We start from the raw sequence: 25,874 nt of genomic DNA on the forward strand, positions 1-25,874 counted from the left end.
CCAGTTGAGTTCAGTATAGTTCATTATACATCTACTACCTAAGGCCATGGAGATGATAATAGCCTATGATAATAGCTGAACATTAAAAACCGCTTTGAACCTTTTTTTATGGCGCCTTCAGTTAACTTTGCGATTTCTAATACAAGCTCAAGGTTCTCCAACAAGCTCAGCTGGAAAACTAGACATTGACAATGGTACTTCTATGTATGCGTTGCTGCACTGCTAAACGCAGCGTCTTACGTAACCGAACAACTCGCGAACGCGAAGCGAAGCGGCGCGGCGCGGCGGGCCCACGGCGTTCGCGTTCGCAACGAGATCGCCCACCACACAAATAAATATACCATAGAAGACGCAAATGCATCTACTTAGCGTGTCCGAACCCCGACCAAGCGTCGAGGTTGACCGTCGCTCTTTACAGTCCACGCCGCCGGTTGTTGCAGCCGGACGTCCGTGAAAACTTATAAAAATGCTTCGTTGCATGATAATTAACTGCAACAGCCCAAAAATGGGGAAGGCGGCTGCCAAACTTTGCTACTAGGTGGCGCCACTAGAGTTTGTGACATGACATTAGTTTGGGCTGTGGCGTCGCTTGGCAGAAAATGAACAAAACACTTTTTATTTGGATCGTAATATATTAACCTGAAATAAACAGGAAATCAATTTTAAATGTTGATATTGTACATTTTCCTTGATATTTTAAGCATAATATATTCGAGTGAAACAGTACATAGCCATTTGGTATATTTATACTTAACCTTTCTATGAGGTCTTTTTTAGGGTTCCGTACTCAAAGGGTAAAAACGGGACCCTATTACTAAGACTCCGCTGTCCGTCTCTCTGTCTGTCACCAGGCTGTATCTCCGAACCTGCTGAACCGTGATAGCTAGCTAGACAGATTTTCACAGATGATGTATTTCTGTTGCCGCTATAACAACAAATACTAAAAAGTACGGAACCCTCGGTGCGCGAGTCCGACTCGCACTTGGCCGGTTTCTTTCCCTTTTACGGACGCCTCGCGTTCCCGTAAAAGTGCTTTTAACTGTGTTACAGTACTGTTTTCATGAGGATCCATTTTATCGCGTTAAACAGACGATTATTACGTACATGAAAATAACCTACATGCTTCTGTCAAAACAAAACTTTTATTTGAATGGCTTTGAAACTTTATCCAACAGTTTCTTGGCCTCAGATACAAAGTTTAATACTTATATAGTTTAATTATGAAGTTTTATTAAACATTGGTTTATTAAATACAAATATTTTTTTCAGTTAAAAATTTCATACAAGTCGATTTGTCTCAAACTCTAGTGGCGCCATCTACAATTAGCTTTCAGCCGTCTTCCCCATTGCGAGCACCCAAAGGCAAAAACATATTTCCTATCACAGATAAGTAATTTTAAAATTATATTATGCGTAAATTTTGTATGAATAAGTCAGCATGCTTTGTTTTAATACAAATCGTGGTATTTGCTTCATCTAGCTTGTATATTAAATCTGTGTCGCCCACGCTTCGCGTCCGCGTGTTGTTCGCCTACGTAGTACGCTGCGTAAGCGTCCCGTGTATAGCGATTGTAAATTACTACACCGCAGACCGTACATGCAAAAACTACAATACAAAACTAACATGCAAACTAAAAATGAAACAAATCTACGTAATGAATTCCAATTTATTTATTTTTATCCTCCTAATTTAATTTTTATAATTCAATGCAATATTGTCATTCTTCGTAGCGTATAAGTAAATTTGTCAAGGCGTAAATATTTAAACACATTAAGGATATAGATTATAAATACTATTCAATTAATTTAATTTAATACAATGCGGCATCCAGGGGATTAAGTCAGTCTGGAAAATAAAATTTTACATGTGAACAAGTTGAACGAACAACAACACACTTAAAGCCCCCTTTAGACGCTTCATGCATGCAATATTTGATATATTGCCAACAACCAGGGCCGGATTTAGAGTGGGCAACCACCACAAAAGAGGGGCCCACACAATAGACTTCGGAAAAATAATTTAGGGCCAGGGGGGGGGGGGGGGCTCCACTCCTTTGTTGCCCCGGAGCCTCCACACCTCTAAATCCGGCTCTACCAACAACAGAGTACAATGAATTCATTCGGTCGAACAAATACCGCAATGTGACGAAAATTGCATGCAAGTTCTTGAACCGTCTAAATGGGGCTTTACTGAGCATTGGTGGACCTTATCTCGTTGCAATAAGGTTCACGATTGATTAGGGTGGTATTTCATCTGTCCAATATCTTGGTCCAATGTGTATTTTGTCTCACATTTTGCTTAATGAGAAAGTAAGACGCAATGACATTGGACAAAGAAATGGGAATATGTTGACGAGGGTACGAAGTCTAGTCTGGGTAATGAAAGGTAATGTCAGCCGCAAATTAAAAAAAAAGTGTCAGGTACAGCGAGCTGCTAAAATGCATGGACACATTATGAATAAATTCAATAAAGTGGCCATGCAATTTTGCAAATGGGTGTACGTGATGCTATTTTTAGGGTTCCGTGCCCAAAGGGTATAAACGGGACCCTATTAGTAAGACTCCACTGTCTGTCTGTCCGTCTGTCACCAGGCTGTATCTCATGAACCGTGATAGCTAGACAGTTGAAATTTTCAATGTATTTTTGTTGCCGCTATAATAACAAATACTAAAAACAGTAAAATAAATATTTAAGTGGGGCTCCCATACAACAAACGTGATTTTATTGCCGTTTTTTGCGTAATGGTACGGAACCCTTAGTGCGCGAGTCCGACTCGCACTTGGTCGGTTTTTTAATAGTACTGAAATTAGGGATAAAGCTTACACGTCAATATTTGGCAGAACATTTGATATCTTAGCATTAAATTAAAGGAAATCTCACAGATTTATTTCTGTTTGTTAAGTTCATACGCGTCACGTCGCTGACAAAAGTTGACCTTTTGACGAATGCCTTGAAAGTTGAACCTATTATTCAGGGTTTTGTCTTTGTCTCAGTTCAGACAGTTCATTAGTTTTTAGGCAGTAAATTAGAGAAAAAAAACTACTTAAACTATACTTTAAGATAACACAATCACTAAAAAAAAACATAACTAACGAAATAATCTACTGATTTGATTCTCTAAATGATGCAAACAAATTAGTATTTTCTTACCTATTGGTCTTTAGAGAAAAAGTAACTTCTCTGCCTTTTCTTCACGAACGTTACGTTACTTGTTCTGAAAAAAAAAACAAGACATGATTAGCATATTATTATAAATTATTTTAAGTCTATAAAATACAACTCAAGATACATAGTTCTGCATAGCAATAACTACTAATAATATAAGACTACTCTAAAAGCTCTACCTAGTCTAAGCTCTGTAATGTAATACGCTAACTCTACAAATATGCTTTGCAGAACTATGCACTTACTGAGGGCAAACTTTTGGTGCCACTATCCTTCTTTTTAAATATGTGCCAAATTCCAGACAAATTTTTGTAAAATGAATATTTCTCGTTTCTCCTTTAAAAAGCAGAAAATACGTGTAAGAATTTGGTGTTCTGTGCACTCGACAATATATAATACTCGCTTGTTTTTTTTAAAATATATAATTAATATCGAATAGTTTTAACCTTCTCAACGCTATGTTTGCCTAACGTTGTGATTCCTACAATGTCGAAAAGTATAGTTCGTTTTTTTTTTGCATTAGAAAGAAGGTATGCGATCTTGACGTGTCTTTATTAAAAATCATTTTTGAAAAATAAGTCACAGCGAATACGATCTTTTACATTATTTTGCTTTCATAAGTAATATTTTTACAATATTTTTCTATAAAAAGACACGACAAGATTGTTTACCTTTTTTCTAATGCTAAAAATAACGAACACACAAACAGTGCTAGCTAAATTATTGTTGCCAAAGATAGATATAACTCCGTAATAGATGGATGGATCAAGAAAATTTGATTCTCGTTCAGAGGGCGCTACTAGTTTTGGCCTACAGTCGTATAGATGGCGTTGACGGTTTCGTTTGTTATTTAACAATTTTAACGCATATCAGTGAAAGAACATGGGTCAAAATCATAAAAATAATTAATGCAAATAAAAAAAATCATTTATCTATATTTAAATACATTCTATCGTATTTTTATAAATCTTTATTTTTAGTTTTAAAGTGTGTCGACAGATGGCAGTGAATTTACTGGGGTTACAAAATTTACTATGACAGTACCGCTCTAATATACCTATAAGTTACTCTATGATTGTTGCTAACCTGTTGGCTTGTGATTGACATTTTCATTGGTTTGGGAATGCTTGTTAAAAAACATGTGTTGCCATCATTAATATAAACACCAAGACCCCATTTTTTAAAGCTATATGTTATAGGAATTTAAATATTATCGGGTTAGAGATGTAGGGTTAGAGCCGGCGTGGCTTTATTTGCGTTCATAAAAGCATTGTAACATGCCTACTTGAAAAATAAACGATCTTTATAGGTTATAAACTGAAATAGATGTCACATATTAAAGAAAAAGTGACAAAGCCCTCCCATCGTGAACACAACTCGAACGCAAACCAAAAATATTTAATTAAATAATTTAATTTGTTCCCAAACTTGTGTATCTTTATGGGTTTAAAACAGCTTTAGACACGCGTTTTTTGACCAATAACGAAGGGCGATTTTGGACAGTGTTGCGGCTTAAATTCGCCTCTGATCAGACATTATAAATAGCGAAAAAAAAGTTATTATTGTCAAGTACACAGAAAATCCGTCTGTAGTGGTTATCTGTCAGTAAGAGCATAGTCCCCAAAACTCATAATTATTAATGTAACCTCCCGCATCAGTAGTTTTACTACATTCGCAAGCACATTATATTTGGCCACGTCCATCCCGTATTGTACTATATTGTTGGCGCAGTATGAAGACATAGGCGCCACGCAAGTGTTGTATACTAGTAATGCGAACATCCATTTCTGCGTCTGGTTGCTTCCTAGGCTTCTGTTTGACAGCGGCCGTTCTTTCTGTTTGACAGGCGTGAGCTGCGGCAGGGTTGACGTTGAGCTAGTTGGGCGTAAGCTAGGTGGGAAATGTTTAGGGTTAGTATTAGGAAGATGGAGTGGAAAGGGTTGAACGAATGATACTTACGTGGTGCCGAAGTATGATGGCGGTGTTGTGTCCAGCACACTGGTTGGCTGTAAAAAATATAGAATATCGTTAGTTTTTGTCAAAAATGTTATACAAAATTTTATTACTGACTGACTTTAGGTATGCACTTTTATTTGGCCAGTGATCTAATGCTCAAGAAAATTTTAACAAGCTCAAATATAATGTGGTAGTATTATTTGTATACAGAATTTCAACAGAAATAAATTTCAAGGTTTCGGTTGTACCTCTTAAACTGACTCGGATGTCTTCTACAGACAAATATGTGTAGGTGTATAGGGCATTTAACTAATCGTTTTTTCCATCTCCACACAGCTGCTTGATCTGGCACCGACAGCCACTCCCGCACCCATTGCCGGCCTTCACACAGCCGCACATCTGAGCGAAGCAACTGCCTCCGCAGGTGCACTGCGTGGTGCCGCCGCTGTCTCGCTTGTCCCTTAGACTGTACTAACCGTGTTTTCTTTTTCCTCGCTATCCGACGCATTGGTCGACGACAGCTTTTTGTTCTTGCACAGCGCCGGCTGGCACCGACAGCCACTCCCGCAGCCATTGCAGGCCTTGACACAGCCGCACAGCTTGGAGGAGCAGCTGCCGCGGCAGGTGCACTGCGTCGTGCCGCCGCTGTCTCGCTTGTCCCTTAGACTGTACTAACCGTGTTTTCTTTTTCCTCGCTATCCGACGCATTGGTCGACGACAGCTTTTTGTTCTTGCACAGCGCCGGCTGGCACCGACAGCCACTCCCGCAGCCATTGCAGGCCTTGACACAGCCGCACAGCTTGGAGGAGCAGCTGCCGCGGCAGGTGCACTGCGTCGTGCCGCCGCTGTCTCGCTTGTCCCTTAGACTGTACTAACCGTGTTTTCTTTTTCCTCGCTATCCGACGCATTGGTCGACGACAGCTTCTTGTTCTTACACAGTGCCGGCTGGCACCGGCAGCCACTCCCGCAGCCATTGCCGGCCTTCACACAGCCGCAGAGCTTTGAGGAGCAGCTGCCGCGGCAGGTGCACTGTGTCGTGCCGCCGCTGTCGCGCTTGACGGCGCGCGCGGGCACGCGCTCGGTGGAGTTGTCGGCGTTGTGGGCGGTGAAGTTGTTTGTTAGGCGGGAGCGTTGCGCCTGTAGGGAAATTACAATAATTGGGCGGATTAAAATGAGAATTTTTCTACTCGTCGACTATAATAATCTGTGTATTACAACTTCATATGCAACACTACAACCTTACTCTTTTCAACGTTGGACAGTCTATGGCACTCCCGACTGCAGAATAAGAATTTTATCGATATGGTTTAGTCAATTATAAAAATTTTAAAAATAGAACTACATAAGAACATTTCGATAAAATATTTCTTGTTTAAGAAGACTCGATTCAATGCAAATTAACCTGCTTAAAAACGCTGCTGCATCGCATCTTCTTTGTGATTGGTTGGCCAACAAAAACATTTTATTTTATGTTGTAGTAGAAATAATTGCTTCACAAGTCAGAAACGCGCATGTGACACCCTTCATATAGCAACATTCATACCCTTCGTAAACCGCTAAGCGTTGCTTGTTAGTCTCCATAGGCTACGATGGCCAAAATCAAGAAAAAAAAAATTCTTAAAATTGAATTTAGCGCGGAGCAGGTACCAGGGCCTCATGCCTCCAGGACCTCCTCGTAACTGGAGGTGTCGTCGACCAACCCGCCGGGGCGCGTACTCACTCAAATGATTTATTTGTAAACATAGGTAACAATGTTGGTCAGTACAAAAAGTATTATAGAACGCTATGCTTCGCCGACAGGCATACAAATTTGAAATTAGGTATACACATACCGAATGTTGTTAAAATCATGTCAGAAAAGCTCTCTATTATATCACGAATGTATAAAATACTATTATGAGATAACTAATTGATTAAACATGTTGATTTAACTATTCGTTATTGAATTTTATCGTATAACCAGGCCTATGGAACTCTCCACGCGAGCTCGGAGCTCCTGTTCCCGGTAGAAAAGCAAGCCAGTTGGTTGCCACACGCTCACGCACGCACGTCACCGCGCGCCACACTGCCAATTTTTACGATAGTTACAAGCTACGTAGGTACTTACTATTGAATTTCTTTCATTAAACATGTAGTGTTTTAAGTGTTCATTACGACAAATTTATAGTTACAAAGTAAAGCAGTTGACAAAAATACATAATTTAAGATTTAGATTTCATTTTATTTCACTCTGCTGTATAGGTATTCTCATGATATGAATTCATACAAATTAAAAAGACATCAGACAATGAGGAGAGGGTTTACAGTTCTAGTATGGCCAAACTAACAAGAGGAGTTCCACAAGGATCCATATTAGGCCCTATTTTCTTTATAATTTTTATAAATGATTTAAATACTTTTATAATCAATACTCTTCCTAGTACTCAGGTTGTAGCTTTTGCTGATGATACTAATGCCATCATATCGGCAGAAAGCACTTCAATATTAAATGACAGAGTGAATGAAGCTTTAAAACATTTTAATGCCTGGTTCAGTGTTAACAACTTGTTATTAAACTGTAAGAAAACCAATGTGTTGCTTTTTAGATCCACTGCCAGAAATAAAGAAGTGTTAAACATTTTTACTAACGGAACTGCCATCCACCAAGTTGAATCAGTTAAATTTCTTGGTGTTAATATAGACGAAAACCTAAACTGGAAAAAAGAACTGCATGCAATAGAAAACTCTGTGAGTTCTGCTTGCTATGCCCTAAGGAGTCTTAGGGACGAAGCAAAATTATCTCAGCTAAAAATTGTCTACTACGCATTGATCGAATCCAGGTTACGATATAGCGTCAAGTTTTGGGGTAACAGTTATAAGTACAATATACAAACAGCTTTTGTGGCTCAAAAAAGAGCAATAAGAACGATAGCTAGATTGCCTCAGACAGAGTCCTGTAAGAGCTATTTCTTGGAATATGAAATTCTCACCGTTCCTAGTCTGTATATATTGGTGGTACTAACAGATTTAGTTAAGTCTATTTCTAATATAGAAACACCAGAAGACAGAGAACTCCGTCTAGCTACTAGGAGAAAAGACTTGCCACAAACAATCTCGGCTAAGCTTAACATAGTTAAGCACTCAGCAAGCTATCAGGCCATTATTCTCTTTAATAGATTACCGGTTGAACTGAAGATGATCGTCAATGTAAACAGGTTTAAAACCAAGCTCAAGACTTTTTTGCTAAGCAAGTGTTTTTACTCAGTGGGAGAATTTTGTCAGACTACTAATTAAAATTATTTATTGAATTGACATTATATACACTCAAATTAGAATTATTCATATATATACAATATAAATAATAGAATTATTGCGTAATTGACATATTTTGATTTTTTAATTTTTTTTAGTTGTAGTTGTAGGTACAAGTTAAGACTGACATTTTATAATTGTAATTGTTTTTTTTTTTCATTAGTAAATCATTTTTGTTATATTTGAGCAAATTAACGTTTATTCCTTGTATGTTATTGTGTATTTTTTTTGTGTTAGCCTAAGTATTTTAATGTATAATTTCCAATGCGATGTTTTATTGCTTGTGAATGAAATAAATGAAATGAAATGATAAATACCTATTGGTGTTTGTCATTTCTAAAGTCGGCAACCCTAGCGTTGTGCCGGTGCGCGCGGTGCGGGGAGCGGCCCGCCGAAGGTAACTCCATTGTATTTTTGTGTAGGTATCAAAACGGTAGGTATTTGCGTTTTCTTTGAGAGATAAGTATCTGTTCGTAAGAAGTATTATATAATCTGTGGTATAACATCGTGTAAATTAAATAAATTATATAGTTGACCGTGTGACCTCTACACTCGAAAGAAGTACTGAACTTAATAATGAAACTTTCAACGCTATTTTGGATTAAGAATTCTTATCTCCATTATATTTTTTCTCGTGTGTTCCACTTATTCATAATTTGTTCCATTCGGCTCTCTAAATCGGAGACCTATAACTAAACATTTGTAAAGTTTGAAATTATTGCTAGCAACGCGTATGAACCATGTTTATAAGTAGACTCGTGCGCGTGGTGCTGCCATTTATTAATGTAACTACTATATCAAAAGGTTGAAATTCCTTTGACTCTATAGTCTGTATCTTACGTAGTTAAATAAATGTAAACAGTGTGTTTTTACATTTTCGGGTACTTGAAACATTTATCAGTTAACCAACCAAATAGAAAACTGCCTGGATCTGTTCCTCGTCGTTCTGGCCCTATTTCACTTAGTCGTGTAATATTTGATCAACCCTCAAATGGCTAAACATTCGATCTCGTTTTATGAAATGAAATGAAATGAAATGCGTTTATTTGCTTAACATTATGTACAGATAAGATGGTAGAGTCAAAAGTATTATGTCCAGATAATGTCAATACCTTATAATAGTAGGCATGCAAAGGTTTAGGTTCTTTACTAGGGCGAAGTAATAGAATATATTATAAAACTAAATTACTATTGATTAATCAAATCATCCAGATATATTCCAATTAATAAAATAGCACGATTATAGCAGTTTCTTTTTTACGTTGAGTAAGTGATATATCGCAGTAAAACTTTTGAAAGTTTTGGCACATCACGTTAAATTAATTGAATTAAAGAATTTTCTTGCCCAATAATATACCTAATTGTAATTTGTTTACAATCTTTTACAATAAATACCTAAAGATATAGACTATAGTAAGGAGCGCCCTAACTCTAGCCGTTTGATGACCGTACCTGTAAACGCTTGTAGAGCGGCGTGGCTCTCCAATCAGGATCGTCCTCCTCATTCTCCCTTTCCTCTTCCTCCTCGTCGGAAATCTCTATGTATTCAGTCTTCTTATTTCCCTTCTCTTTCTTGCCTTTCTTCTGGTTCCCGTTCGTGGACGCTGTGCGGAGCTGCTCTAGTTCTTCAGACAATTTTTTCTGGAATTTTATTAGGATAAAATAGACTAGTTGATGGTAAGTCCATGTACATTTGTTCATTTATTACATTCTTTTGCAAGAATTCCAGCTGACAATTTGCTTTTAAAACTTAAGTCTCCGGCAAGCTCGACCGAATTTCACCTTCCCATACAAACGGACTTCCGTTTTCATTTTAAACTACGTGTTGGATTATAATGAAACTTTGCACATACAATGACATGAGGTATATCTAGGTTTGAAATTAGTTTATATAGCTCCAGTTTATCAAACAAACGAAATAGAGCAAAAATAAGTTCTGTAAGAAAAAATTAAATTCGCTGTATTTTTTTACTATTTTATCTGAAGCTACATAAACTAATTACAGACATGGATATACCTTATCCTATCGTAAACTAAGTACAAAGTTTCAGAGCAATCTAGCTAGTCGTTTAAAAATGAGAGAGGAACTACGTTTGTATGGAGTACCGAGCTGGCTGGGGACCCTTAATGAGTTACCATAGCTTTTTGCGATTCATAGGTTTCTAAACACTTCATAATAACCTATAAATTTCTTCATATTTTAATCCTACATATGAATTGTGATATTTTTTTCGCCATAAATGGTTGCAGTAATACTTACGGCTAATTTAAAAAATAATCTATTTCTAGATTTTTATGTTATTTGAGTTGTACCTAATGTTATAACTAAAATACCTACCTACCAAAACCAAGTGACGGTAAAAATAATAACGATTTATCTATCTACAAAAGCATGTAATCCGTAACATACATTTTCAGCTTCAATTTGGTCCAACTTTTTCGCTGATACTGATCTGCAGATGTTATTTGTGGTATTTTCTATAAAAAGGGACCTTATTGTCTATGGCGCTTACGCCATTATAAACGATGCTCCGATATAAATACAATGCCGCGCGACGCGGTGCGGCGTAAGCGCCATCGACAATAAAGTCCCTTTTCATAGAAAATGCCCCATTTCAAGTTAATCTAAACTAAAACTCGACACAAAAACTGGTCTCGCTCCCTATAGAAAAAGTCAACAATCTACAATAAAACGTGGGGAACCAATAAGGATAGTATATTTTGAGTACACTACATACATTCTCGGCCTTGACCTGGTCCAGTGTTTCTTGCTGGCATTGTATCATGTTCTGGAGGTGCAGGCACGCTTCACTGTTGTTGCCGATGACTCCACGTTGAAGGGCGACTAAAGCTGTTAGCTGAATGGAAAGAAAAATTTGGTTAGGTCGAGTAATGTATAAATACCATCAAAAACATTACATGTAAAAAGATGCAAGTCTCGCAACGCAATTCTTCTACTAAAAAAAGTTTTGAAATGTAATGTAAAACCAAGTCGGTTATTTTAGTCAGTGCCGACCGTATCAATATTAGATATCTTAAATTTTTAATAAGTATAATGACTTGGTCATCCGTTGTCCGTCCATTGTCTGTGCGTCTGTCTATCACCAGGCTGTACCTCATAAACCTTGATAGCTAGACAGTTGAAATTTTCACAGATGATGTATTTATTCTCGCACTTGTCCTGGTGGTTTTTTGAAGAACCCCATATTGTAGTGTAGACCCTCGGGAAAACCTCGGCAGGAAGCCCATCCTACTTACCTTTTGTTCGCTCTGCAGCTTAAGGTCAGCGAGTTTCTGCTCCAAGTCGGCTTTACAATTCTCGAATTCTACCAGCAGCCTGTCGTGCGCTTCCTTGATCTCCTCGTAACGCGCCTGGTAGCCCTTCTCGCTCTGGTTCTGGAGTTCTTTCTTAGCATCTACTAGGAGGTCGAAGAGGCATTTTAGGGCGACTTTAGCTTCGAGCATGGATTGGACGTTGTCCCATTGGGTGCGGGATTTATTTTCTAGGAAAAAGAAATATGTTATAAAAAAAGTATAAGTAATTTAAAACGTAATTTAACCATTCGGAATAAATACCCGGGGTATTTAATTTTATTAATATATAATATTGTCTTCGGTTACCGGCGTTACCGCGATAGTAACTCATGAAATAAGACACATGAAATGAAATGACCCGTTGACCACGAACACTGTAAAGGGATCGAAACGTCGGGATGTAGTATAAATTCAATATACGCCGCCCGCACTAGCGTTTTACTAACAAACTGAGGTACTTGTATACATTGCTAATCAGTAATAACAATGTATACAAGTACCTCAGTTTATGTGTGCAGGGACCAAATGCGTTTTTAAAAACATGATTTCATTTGAAGAAAGTTCATAAACTGATAACTTTTAGTAGAACTATATTTACCGTACCCTTGACTAAGTTTACGTCACAAATTATCCCTTTGTTGGCCAGTGATATCACATTATGATGTCGTTTTAGAGATGTGTAACGTCGGTATAAGATATATTAATAAAATAATACTATGAAAACGGATTATATCGCGTATATTGAATTTATACTACATCCCGACGTTTCCTTTGACGAGCTACCCTCGATAGTGTAAGGTAAACTTACCCTGATCAGCGGTGAGTATTTTCTGCTGTAAATCAGATATCTGTGCTTTTCGAAGCGCCAGATTATCTTCAAGCTCTGTTATCTTCTGCTGGTTTTCCTCGTTGTCAGGGCCCTTGCGAAGGAATTCTATCTGTTCTGTTATCCACGCCCTTGTAAGGAATTATTGAATGAGATAAATAAAGATAGCCTGCAGGTTCAGCATGGTTCCATTTTTATCGCCTGTCACTATGCCTGTCACTTTCGCACTTACATACTTGTTAGAATGTGACAGGCATGGTGACAGGTGATAAAAATGCGACCGTGCTACGGCCACTTAGTGTAATATTAATGTTAAACTCCATGGATTACTACCGCGTTGACTATCATGAAATTCATGAAGTAATCCAGTCTCTACGAGTCTACGAGTATATGAAAATATGATTACATCGCAACATACACGTTTCATTACTCGTAATCGAGATACTTTAGATGAATGTTAAACTAGGAATCAATATTACCTAGTATTGAATATCCCAATTGAGTTATTTTAAGAAAACATGACAACATGTTTAAAGGGGCCCACTGACTATCAGTCCGCCGGACGATACTTATCGGCCTGTCAGTTAAAACAAAAATTTGACAGTTCCGAACAACTGGCAGGCACAATATCGTCCGGCGTCCGGCGGACTGATAGTCACCAAGCACCAATTGGTTACTTTCTGCTCCATCTAGAGGATTTCGGGTTTTAGACAAATAAGTCAAAATATACCAAATACCTGTACTCCATAAGTTCTTCAAGCGACTTCTCTGCCTCAACAATGCTAAGATGTACTTCCAGCTCTTGTTCTATGTATTGCTGGATGGCTCCTGCTTTCACGTTGCCCTTAGCGCTACGCTTCATTTGAGTCTGCTTCTGTTTGTCTAAAGCCTCCTGTAAAATAAATTGATAGTTTAGAAGTCTTCTTTACGTTAGAGATACTTCTCTAGACGAGGGATATTATCGAAATAAATTCCACTGATTGATTTTAAGCTGGGCACTTATTTAAGGAGGGTTCAATATCTACCTTTAACCACTTGTTGACGGCGACTGCTTCCTCCATCTTCCTTTTAAGCACGTTCTGCTGCTTGGCGTGTAGCGACTCCATCTTGGCCATGACGTTGGCTTACAGTCCTTGTTGAGCCGCACCATGGAGTATATTGTTCCTATCTTACCTTAAGCCTCTTATTGACGGAGACTGCTTCCTCCATCTTCCTCTTAAGCACATTCTGCTGCTTGGCATGTAGCGACTCCATCTTGGCCCATGACGTTGGCTTACGATGCTTGTTGAGCCGCACCATGGAGTATATTGTTCCTATCTTACCTTAAGCCTCTTGTTGACGGCGACTGCTTCTTCCATCTTCCTCTTAAGCACGTTCTGCTGCTTAGCATGTAGCGACTCCATCTTGGCCATGACGTTGGCTTACGGTCCTCGTTGAGCCGCACCATGGAGTATATTGTTCCTATCTTACCTTAAGCCTCTTATTGACGGAGACTGCTTCCTCCATCTTTCTTTTAAGCACGTTCTGCTGCTTGGCGTGCAGAGTCTCCATTTTGGCCATGGCGTTAGCGCGCTTGCGGTCCTCGTTCCGGAGTCGGAGCATGGCGCGTTCGTTGTCAGCCTTCCATTTGCGGAATTTCTCGCTTTCTTCGCGCATTTGACGGATTATTTTCACCTGTGTAAGGATTTGATAAATTTGTATTTCACTATAATACGAAATTTTACGTCTAAAGTCGACAGAGATGTAAAAATGTACATATTTGGCTTTCCATCAGAGTAGGGTTATGTTATGCTTCGTTTGCAATCCTTACGTTTCTATCAGAACTTGTGTTGGAATTTTAGATGAAAACGTCCATATTGTACTTGAAGCATAGCAGACCATGATAATATAGATTATAATCGTTTAATTACAAGCTTTTATTTAACTTGCAATGTACCTATGTAAGTATGTATGTAAAATGTTTGTAAGGGTCAAATCTTGCAAGTTAAATTTGACCCACTTCCCGGTTTCCGATGAAGCTGAAAATTTGCATACATATGTAAGTCGTGTGACAATGTAATATTATGGTACCATCGAGCTGATCTGATGATAGAGACAGGAGGTGGCCATAGGAACTCTGTGATAAAACAACGCAACCTAATTGTGTTTGGGGTTTTTAGAATTGTCTCGATGAGTATTAGTTGCCTGTGGAAAAAAAGTACAGTCAGCGATAAAAGCTTGTATACCAAAAATGAAATTTTTGCCAAAAACTTATTTTGTACTTAAATTTGTATTTATCGATCATGGGAAAGATTATAAAAGTTATAAAATATCACTATTCTGCTAGATGGTATATATATGTATAATGTATACTTAATGGCTATCGCGATTAATATGATACTAAACGGTAAAGGTGTCTATGAATCCCAACTCTTTAATCGAAGAGTGTGGGGCTATGAAAGTTATATGGCTTACGCAAATGAATACTAGGTTATAAATAGATTATGGACGTTTAATACACAATTGAAGAAAAGAAAACTTTCCAAAGTACATACTATCTCTCTTTCCAATGGAATATTAACGAAATCGACAATAAACTTCTTTTTAAAATCTTCCACCCACTGTCCTCGATCATGCGATAGTCCATTTCCGATCTCTCTCATACAGAACTAAATAAAAAGAGAGACTATACTTAACACTTGATAGACAAGAGCTAAACTAGAGTGGGGCTAAACTAATCTGTCATGGAGGTAGGTACGATGTAGTGCATGGCATAATAATTTTCCATCGTATTTTCACGGAAACTTACGAACGTGTCTTGCTATTTCAGTCAGTCTCGGTACAAAAAAAACTGACATTGACCGAACTAGCATGACAAATACGAACATTTCCGAGAAAATACGATGGAAAACAATTATGCACTACATCTGTAGTAATTTAATTGTATTTCTCACGCGCATTTATTCTGGTAAGAGTATATGGGTGGATCAACTGAATAATAAACTAAACTGTCTAAATGGGATTATACTAAACAGATGATTTTATTCCACCATTTCTACCGATGTATTTCTTACCTTAGTAGCTTTCATGGCCTTTAACTCAGCATTGAGGGAAGTAATCTTAGCCTCATTCTTTTCCTTATTCTTGATGATGGAGGCTTGCTGCTGGCATTTCTTTTTGAGGTCAGTGATCTCGGCTTCCAAGGTCTGGACCTTGGTGCGGCGTTCTTCGTGTGTTGGATCCTTACTCTAAATAAAAAAAAAGTTTAAATTCACTTTTCTGTATTTTGTAATGGAGTTTGTACTGTTATATAGGGTATTACACTGTATTTAAAAAAAAATCAGCATGACCTTGTTGTTGACCAGGACGGCTTGCGCTACGGACGCTTTAATGGCCATGGCGTTAGTTACTATCTCATTTATAATATTATAGCAGGGATACATACCTTACTGTTCCTCAACTGCTGCACCAGTTCCTCCTTCTCCTTTTCCAAGAGAGCTATCTTCTCCTCATTCTCCTTGAGGTTGCTGTGGCTGTCCAGCATGTCCTTGTTGTTGGCCAAGATCGCTTGCACCACGGACGCTTTAATGGCCATGGCGCGGTTCAGTTCTTGCAGCTCTTGGTTTAGGGCCACCTGGAATATGACATGTTTGTAAAATGTGTACCTACTATTATCTAGTTCCTAGAAATTGACGGCCTACGACTCTACGTGAATTTGTGGCTGCCATTTTGGCCTTCCAACCCCGCAGTACTAGCGCCAGTGCGCCGCGCGGTTTTGACTACTGGCCTCTTTCTAAATGCAATAATTAGAAACAAAGGAATAGTCTATCTCGGTCGATCTGTCGAATGGCGCGTTTCGCGGTACTCTCGTGCTAGGGATGCTGAAGCCAAATTTAAATTAATCTATAACGAGCGCGGACTTCTGGCCGAAGGGTCTCTGTCAAATCCTACACCGATATCCATGCGACACAACACAACTGAAAACCTCCGTGTCGCCGAAAAAATGTTTAGCTTGTACGATTTTTATTATTGTATGTATGTTAGTTTGTAAGGTTTGTAGTATGTATACCTAGGGCCTTAGTTGCCTGATGTGATATGAGTTGTCTGATAATAAATTATATTTAATTTAATTTAAAAGCCTGAGCTTAACTTAACAGACAATAACAAGTAAACAAAACTCAAACAGCTTAAATAAAACGAAATCTATAGAGTTGTTGTTGTTGCTTTGAGTTGTTGTCGTTGTTCGGGGAGCTTTCCGCGGCACCACGCTCTCAATGACATCGTAAGGAGGGCCTTAATATCCGCCAACATCCCCTATGTCCTGGAGCCTCCGGGCCTCTGCACACTGATGGCAAAAGACCGGACGGCTTGACTTTGGTGCCGTGGCAGAGGGGTAAGTGCCGGCTGTGGGCGTAAGCTTAAGTTTAGTCTTAAGTTGTTATTGAATTGTAATTTTTTTGTTATACTGACATTTATTGAATAAATAGATATTTTGAATCTATAGATAATTAATTAATTTGGAAATAATTATTATATTTTATTTTAATTTTAACGCCTCACACCACATGGCGACCCTGCGCCAACAAGATAAATAATTGTACAACTTTGTGGAACTCCGAAAATATGAAAATAGTTTCACAAGTATAAGACATACCTGTCCCATAGCCCTCTTCTCTTCTTCAAGCACCGCCTGATCTTCACTCAGCACTACAATTTCCCCTTCCTCGCCGTCGTCCTTCGACAATGACAACTTTATCTCGTGGTCTATCAACTCCTCATTCGTCTTCAAGTTCACCGACTGCAATTCTTCAAGCTTACTCTTAATCTCCTTAATATAATCCATCACTGTCGTCTTATTCTTCTCATCATCTTTACTTTCATTTAGGTTGTCTATGGTTTGGTTGCATTGTTCCGTGAGCTCATTGAGTTTCTGTTCTATTTTGTCTTTGGCAGCTTCGGCTAGGAGGGCCTTTTCGCAGAGATTTGTGTTCTCGATGAGCATGTTTCCGAGGTGTTCAGTGACTTGCTTGTTTTTTTTAAGTAGTTCGGCGTATTTGGCTTTCTCGCGCTCGATTTCTTCTATAAGTTTCTCGTTGGTTTGCTCGCTCTCGGTGGGCGCTTTGCCGAGCAGTTGGAGCCTTAGTTCGTTTACTAAGTTGTTTAGCCTGCAACAATTTTATAGCTTTGTAAAAAAAGAGGAGCTGTTTTGATATTAAATAAAACAAAACTGTTAAAGGGTTGAATGATAGTTAAGATAACATAGGATAAAATAGAAAGCCTAAATCGATGCAATCCAGCTCGTTTATAAATGAAAGATAGAAGCTACTATGACGGCTACTAGAACCTAGCAACAAAGGACTCATGGAGTACGAGTATATTATTTATAATATTGAACTTTTGTCTGTTCGTTTGTAGATCAGAATTGCAACAGAAAATGAGGTAGAGCAAGCAGATTGAGGTAGAAGCGCGCCTGAACGAGCGCCGCACGCACGTCATTTGCGAGCTGCTCGCGCGCATGTCAACTCTAGATTGCACAAAAGCGAGCCTGACTGGCGCATTCACGGTGTACAAGCAATCTGGATGCGCCGTTAGTTACGTTTATGATGAATTACCTGACGATCTCAGCAGCCTTAGCGTCTTGGTTGATAATAGGCTTATTTCTAATGCGTCGTGCTCGATCCGCGTACCGCAGCGTGGATACGGTCTCATCCAGGTTGTAGTCGGCTGGGCTGACGCACGCCACCATTAGTGTCAGAGAGTTACCGCCGAGACTGTCTGTTGGGAAATAAAATATTTTTAACATTACAATCATTTACAACTAATTTTTATTTCTTTATACATTCAACCAAATTTTTATTATTTTAGCGGCATTTGAATTCAATGAAATTCGAAAAAATTACATTCATGCCACGTTTAGACAACGGAGAAGGTTTTATGAGAAATAAAATAGTCCAAAGTATTTTTATTGCAAATTTGAGAGCTAATACAGATGGCGTAGGGTGTCATACGTTTTGCAGTACCTGGATTACACTTGCTTGTAACACACACTTACAGACGTAGTGCATAATAGTTTTCCATCGTATTTTCTCGGAAACGTTCGTATTTGTCATGCTACTTCAGTCAACGTCAGTACTTTTTGTACCGACACTGACCGAAATAGCAAGACACGATCGTACGTGCCCTGATGTCGACACGTACTTACACTACAATGTACATTCCTCAGGTAAATTCTTGACAGCAAAGTGTTAAGTTACCTTGCAGTAATCAGGTCAGCTTGCTTATAGCTAATATAAGTAGCAACTGTTGGTGCCGTCTCCAAGAGCTGAGATCACATTGCCATGAGCCAGAAGGCCCTGGTTAATCTACATACCTTTCTAGAATATATGGCTAAAAGCAATGCCAAGTAATCCTGTTGAATACACTTTCCCTGCAGTAATCTGGTCAGCTTGCTATTCCTGTAGCTAATATAACTCCTGTTGGTGCCGTGTCCAAGAGCTGAGATCACATTGCCAAGAGCCAGAAGGACATGGTTAACCTCCACATCTTCCTAGAATACATGGCTAAAAGAAATGCCAAATTATCCTGTTAAATACTTACCCTGCAGTAACCTGGTCAGCTTGCTATCCCTATAGCTTATATAACTCCTGTTGGTGCCATCTCCAAGAGCTGAGATCACGTTGCCAAGAGCCAGAAGGCCCTGGTTTATCTTCACGCCTTCCCTTAGCCGCTCGCCACTAGCTTTCGTCTTTTTGATGCGCTCTGAACCGGCCAGATCGACTAGGTGGAACTTTGATGTGGTGGCTAGGTTTCTGAAAACATACATCTACGATAAAAAATGTGCTTGCGAATCTTTGGCTTCTGCTCCACCAACCACCAACAACAAGAAAGCGACTAGCTATCAACCATTTTCTTGTTCAAAAAGACTTATAAAGGTATAAGAACACAACAAAGATAAATTCTTTAGTTAGAAGTACCTAATAATACATGCAGGCAGTATAACTTAAACAAAAGGATTGAAAATTACGTATCAAGTAAACAGAACCTAGTTTAACATCAATATAAACACCAACTCACTTGTCAGTCCGGCTTTCCTTAGAGATAATTATGGTGAAGACAGCATGACTCCTGCTAGAGGCTTGGTTCATGGCAGTGGAGCCCGTTACTCGGCCAGAGGAACCTTGTTCTAGTACCATCATGGTGTCCATGGTTGATGTGACTGTCAGTTCTGATATACCTAAATGTAGAACAGGTGTTACTAATTTATTTTATTTTATTTATTTGGTTCATACATACAAGCACTTTCAGCGATATTCTAAGTGCAACAATCACTTTAAGGTAAACACAGCATGCATTTCAGAAAAAATAAAAAAAGATCTGACAATATAATAGTACATTGTGCAACATTGGGCGTAAGTTAAATATTGCAAACGAGAGTATAGTTAAATCGCAACGGTTTGCCGGAGCGATTTATAGACTCGAGTTTGCAATATTATTACGCCCCGAGTTACACACAAAGTTTTTCATCACACTTGCGATACAAAAATGAAGTATAAAGACAAAAAACTGTTAATTATAATACTAGAAACTTCATAACTCCCTAGGGAAAACGCTTTTTTTATCTTCTTCTTTGTCGTAACCTCATGTCTGAGGGACGTGACGAGTGTGGACACTCTTCACCAGTGCTCTCCAGGCCGCTCTGTCTTGGGCCCAGTGCATGCTAGCCTGCAGTGTGGCGTTTGTCACTGATGTTATTCTGTCCGCCCAACGCGTGGCCATACGTCCATCCCTACGCTTCCTTGCCATGCGGCCAGTAATTATGAGCCTTTCCAGGCTATCTGGCCCTGTCCTGCTCAGATGACCGAAGAAACCAAGTACACGTTGGGAGCAAACAGTGGAAAGCCTCGTTGTAATGTTAAGTTCGTCGAGAATAGACGCATTTGTACGGCGTTCTGTCCATGAAATCCGGAGCATTCTTTGCCAGCACCCCATCTCGAATGCATCTATCCTGCGACGGGTATCGGTTTTGATGGTCCAGGTTTCGAACGCGTACAAAAAGATCGAGAAAACAAGGGTCCGCATTAGTCTGACCTTTGTTGCTTTTTTTATAGTTCCCGCTAAGCCTGCGTGCAATTCGACATTTACCGAGCGAGTGTGATGAAAACTAAATAACTATAGATAATGCAATGTTACTCACTACAAATGTTTCAATATACTAGTCGTGGATAGACAATTATGTACTCGTTTTTTTTTTAATTTGCTTAGCGAATCAAAGTGTATATCCGTATGATCATTACATGCGTTTAGAATCTTACATAACCGCTGTATGGGTAGTAATTCATGTTTATAGTCAAAAATTATTATAGATAGGTATATTTAACCATGATTTTTTATAGAACTGAATATACAGTCTGGCAAAAAGAGTAGAAATTAAAAAGTGGCAACACTGTAGTGTCGTCCCGTTTTTCTTAGATTGATTTGAAAGGGACGACACTAGTGTTGCCACTTTTTAATTTCTACTCTTTTTTGCCAGACTGTGTACATGTATATTTTTATAACAATATAAATTTAAAAGCTAAATGGCTGTGTATTCGCCAGATCTAGACAGACCTTAAGACTCGGCTTGAGTATGACTCCTGTAGCTTCTATATATCATATAGCTAAATTTTCATACAAACCTGGCAAAATAACTCCCTTATTGATGTCCTCTCTAATCTCAATTATAGAGTGTCCTCTCTCTTTTCCGGAGAGAAGGTCATAGCACTGCTCTTGATACAATTCCATGAATGAAACATTCACTTTGAAGATGAATTTGTCCTCGTGGGTCTCTATGAAGTCAAATATGTCTGCTACTGCCTGTGGTATTACACCTGTAGAAAAATGGGGTATTTTCTATGAAAAGGGACCTTATTGTCGATGGCGCGTAAGCCGCACAGCGTCGCGCGGCATTGTATTTATATCGGAGCATCGTTAATAATGGCGTAAGCGCCATCGACAATAAGGTCCCTTTTTATAGAAAATACCACAAATGATGTACTAGTTAGTATTAAGGTGGGTACGCATTTGAGGCAGCCTCGGGTCGAGGCACGCACGGCTCGCCTGATTGCTCAATATAGTTAGTTGTTTTTTTTTATACAAAGACATATATTGCAATTAGGGCAGGCCTCCTTCACTCGCTCAAAGCCACGCGCTATATGCCTACCGCTCGGCGTATCGTCGACGATATAATCGACAGAGGGCCGCCGAACGCCCGCCTGAGCGCTCGCACCACACGTTTCCCGCGCTTACGCTTCGAAATGCCGAAACCACGTAATTATTGTGCAGTAGATGGGTGTAAAAGTCAAAAAACAAAAGAAAATTTGTCGTTTTTTTAGGGTTCCTTACCCAAAGGGTAAAAACGGCACCCTATTACCAAAGATAGATATAACTCCGTAATAGATGGATACAGTCTAAGGAAAAAACGTGCCTCGAAAATCAAGAAAATTTGATTCTCGTTCAGAGGGCGCTACTAGTTTTGGCCTACAGTCGTATAGATGGCGTTGACGGTTTCGTTTGTTGTTATTTAACAATTTTAACGCATATCAGTGAAAGAACATGGGTCAAAATAATAAAAATAATTAATGCAAATAAAAAAGATCATTTATCTATATTTAAATACATTCTATCGTATTTTTATAAATCTTCATTTTTAGTTTTAAAGTGTGTCGACAGATGGCAGTGAATTTACTGGGGTTACAAAATTTACTATGACAGTACCGCTCTAGTATAAGTTACTCTATGCTATTACTAAGACTCCGCTGCCGCTGTCCGTCTGTCACCAGGCTGTATCTCATGAACCGTGATAGCTAGACAGTTGAAATTTTCACAGATGATGTATTTCTGTTGCCGCTATAACAACAAATACTAAAAAGTACGGAACCCTCGGTGGGCGAGTCCGACTCGCACTTGGCCGGTTTTTTCATTTCCGAGAGACGAAGAAAGGTGAGTAGTATTTTAAATCTATCTTTATGAATTTTGTCACTATTTATTTCTTTGAACATAAGTAGATAAATCGTAAATTAAGGAGTTTTTTGAGTCAGGTATTATGAGTGTTGTTTTTAAATATTTGATTGACTAATATAAAATATGGTTGATTCGCAACATTCGTTTTATTACAATAATAACATAAGTAACAGTACAACCCTAGCGCATTCTTACGATGACGCGTTGGCACGTGGCTCGCACGGCGAGCAAGGCAGTCTCGACTCTTTGTGCGCATACTTATGGTACATTTCTTCTCGTCCTGAGCAGCAGGTATTATTATTAAGATTTTGTAGGCTATTATAGAGTAGGTATTTTCGCTTTTGTATGGGAATGATGTATCTGTTACGTAGTAACTATTTATTAATCTGTGATTAGGGTTTGCTCTCATCTCTCAACTCAATACTGATTTTCTATACAAAATTAGTCCCGAAACCATAAAAACCAAGAAGATTAGCTATGGATTACAATTAGGATATGTTCCCATCCTAATTGCAATCCATAACTAATCTTCTTATCAGCATTATTAACTCAAAATTAACTCAAAATAAAACCTTTTAAGAAAGCTCCAAATTTCTCAAATTTTAAATAAATCTACGTAGTCCCACAGTAAACTAATAAGACTTGTGTTGTGGGTACTAGAAGATGGCATACATATTTATAATATTATATAAATTCTTATATACATAGAAAATATCCATAACTTAGGAACAATACACAAATAAATGTCCTTGCCAGGATTCAAACCCAGGACCTCCTACTTCATAGGCAGGGTCACTGCCGATTAGGCTAAAATGCCATTAGTAGATTAGTAGTAAGGTTACATTACCTAGTTTAGTGTAGTCGCCATCAGAGCCTGAATAATTTGTGCCCATTGTGTAAGTCTTTCCTGACCCTGTCTGTCCATAAGCCAATATAGTAACATTGTAACCTGGAATAAATATTACTGTTTTTATTTTTTATGCCATGATAAACATGTGCATCAAAGGCACCATTACTGGGGTCAAAAGGCCCTATGCAAAGTATGCTTCATTAAGAGTTAACCTAATTGCCGCTGCAAAGGTAATAACTCACCTAGCAAATAGCGGAAGCTGCTCGACCCCAATTACAAAGGAAAACCACAAATCGATTATAGGTTAGCCATTTGGCACACGCATACTAGAGGGCAAAACAAAATTTTTGACCCGCAGTTCTGAGTATCAAGCGGGAGGCGATGACAATTTTTTTTTATAGACTGTTTTGCTGCCACTCCTCAACCCTACAGAGCCGCAGTTGACGTTCATGAGAGTTCATCATACATAGCCATTAACCACTATACGAGCTTTCGCCAGGGAGGCGATTGGTCATGGAAATCTGTTCCTGGCCCGCGGTCTATAATGTATTCAATAGGTACTAAATACCTATCATTCAATTTAAATAATCACAATTATTTACCAGTGGCGCTAGTGAGCATGTTGATGGGCTCTTAAGCCATATCAACTTTGATACAAAACATACATACACAATAATTGCAATATTTGTAATTTTGTATATTTACAATATTTACGTACTATTTAAGTGTTTTATGATTGTTATAATTTTGGATATTTTTTAAAGGAAATAAATATTATCCTATCTTATCTTATAAAAGAAACACAAATCAGCTTAGCTTTTTTATCCAATAACATACAGAAAAAACATACTTTAACATCTGTTATATATCTGAAACTATTCAACATTCTGCCCTGCTTAACGTATGGATGTCAGACATGGGCACTAACTAAGAAACATCCCCTAAAACTTAGAACTTGCCAGAGAGGAATCGAACGAAGCATGATAGGAGTCAGGCTAATAGACCGTAAACGGGCAGAAGACATAAGATCTATCACAATGGTAGAAGACATACTTAAGAAAGTAAGGCAGCTAAAATGGCGATGGACAGGACATATGACCAGAGAAAGTAGAACAAAATGGACAAAAATTATAACAGAATGGCTCCCACAAGATGGAAAAAGGAAGCGAGGTGGTCAATTTAAAAGATGGAAAGATGACATCAATAAAATTGGAGGAACAGAATGGCCTAAAAAAGCCAACGACAGAGAGGAATGGAAGAAGCTGGAAGAGGCCTTTGTGTCACAGGACACGCTGGACAACAAACCAAGAAAATGATGCAAAGAAAACTGATATACAATGATGTGCAGTTTAGTCACCAGCAATGAAGGCTATAATAATAAAATATATCTGAAAATAATTATTACCTTGAAACAGCTTTGAAATGAGCCCTTTCACTGCTGTATCATAAAACTCTTGCTGTGTTATATGTTGTGGAAAGACATAGTTATACGTAAACGCCAGGTCTTTAATCTGAACTTGGTTTCCGCCGCGCACAGCTTCTATACATTCTTCACAGCCCCTGTCAGTCTCCTGTTGCATCAAAGGCCTAATACGAAGGGCCACCTGGACCGTATCTATCGTCCCTTTGCTATTTTCCCCGTCAACCATGTTGTCTTCGGTTCAGATTGACGAACAAACCAAGTTATACCACAAATGCGGTCATGGATGGTCAGAAATCCTTTGTTGGTATGTCAATGTATATAACAGGACAGCTTACGCCAAGTATTTTATGCCAACCAGTGACGTTATATATCTGTAATAAGGTTGAAGAACATAATTAATATAAATTCGGTTTGCTGATATTATAAAAAAAAAGGTTTATTTTGTGAAAGACTGGCGAAAGTTACACCAAAAAGTATTTCTAGAAAAATGAACTGTTTTCTAGTGAATTCATATGCATGTCTACTTACCCTACTTAAGCTTAATTTGAGGTCACTAGAAATAATTATCACAAATTAGACACTATGTTCGAGAACATTAACAATTTTCAAAGGAACAACGGTAACGGTTGGACTGATATTTGAATCTTAGTTGAGATTGTTGAGATCAAACCACAAACCGACGTCATTTTTTTAAACATATGTTGCCATATTCGTATGCGACGTTATGTCAAACAGCGCCATCAGTTGGGAAATAGTTTGAAGTGTTTTAGTACCACAATAACAAACAAAATACATAGCCTGACGACATACAATAGTTGGTCAAACTAATTTGTCAGTCAGTAACAACCAGGAAAATTATACTCGTCCCTTTTTTTTGGGTGCTAGTACTAGTGTAAGACGAAGATAGTATGATTCTCTCTGTCTATGTTTGAAATGAGACAGTCCCTTGACAAACTATATTTCCGGATATAAAAATTATGTTTACAGAATCAACGTTTGTAATTCCTACATATTTATTTTAAAAATAATAAATCAGTAGGCACAGTACAAAAACTTGTCAAGTGACAAC

General features: G+C 38.4%; 1 protein-coding gene across 4 annotated transcripts; it reads right to left on the reverse strand.

Moving 5' to 3' along the window:
• Positions 1–1,662: 1,662 nt before the first annotated feature.
• Positions 1,663–25,483, reverse strand: LOC134748468 (chromosome-associated kinesin KIF4). Of its 4 annotated transcripts, none has more exons than XM_063683269.1 (20): positions 25,334–25,483; positions 24,788–25,176; positions 23,380–23,481; positions 21,209–21,400; positions 19,608–19,767; positions 19,131–19,342; positions 18,146–18,308; positions 17,188–17,698; positions 15,979–16,167; positions 15,608–15,781; positions 14,025–14,228; positions 13,292–13,446; positions 12,537–12,685; positions 11,672–11,916; positions 11,152–11,271; positions 9,866–10,054; positions 5,999–6,259; positions 5,126–5,172; positions 3,152–3,215; positions 1,663–1,846 (listed from the first exon to the last, which is right to left on the reverse strand). In XM_063683269.1, the coding sequence occupies exons 2-19, from the start codon at positions 25,029–25,031 to the stop codon at positions 3,152–3,154; spliced, it is 3,381 nt and encodes a 1,126-aa protein (XP_063539339.1). In that variant the 5' UTR covers positions 25,032–25,176; positions 25,334–25,483; the 3' UTR covers positions 1,663–1,846. The 4 variants fall into 4 exon arrangements, with proteins under 4 accessions (XP_063539339.1, XP_063539337.1, XP_063539338.1 ...); XM_063683267.1 differs by lacking the exons at positions 1,663–1,846; positions 3,152–3,215 and adding exons at positions 3,378–3,502; positions 4,946–5,056; XM_063683268.1 differs by lacking the exons at positions 1,663–1,846; positions 3,152–3,215 and adding an exon at positions 3,378–3,502.
• Positions 25,484–25,874: the final 391 nt, after the last annotated feature.

This window comes from Cydia strobilella, chromosome 16 (assembly GCF_947568885.1).
Source record: "Cydia strobilella chromosome 16, ilCydStro3.1, whole genome shotgun sequence".
In the NCBI taxonomy this organism is placed as follows: Eukaryota; Metazoa; Arthropoda; class Insecta; order Lepidoptera; family Tortricidae; genus Cydia; species Cydia strobilella.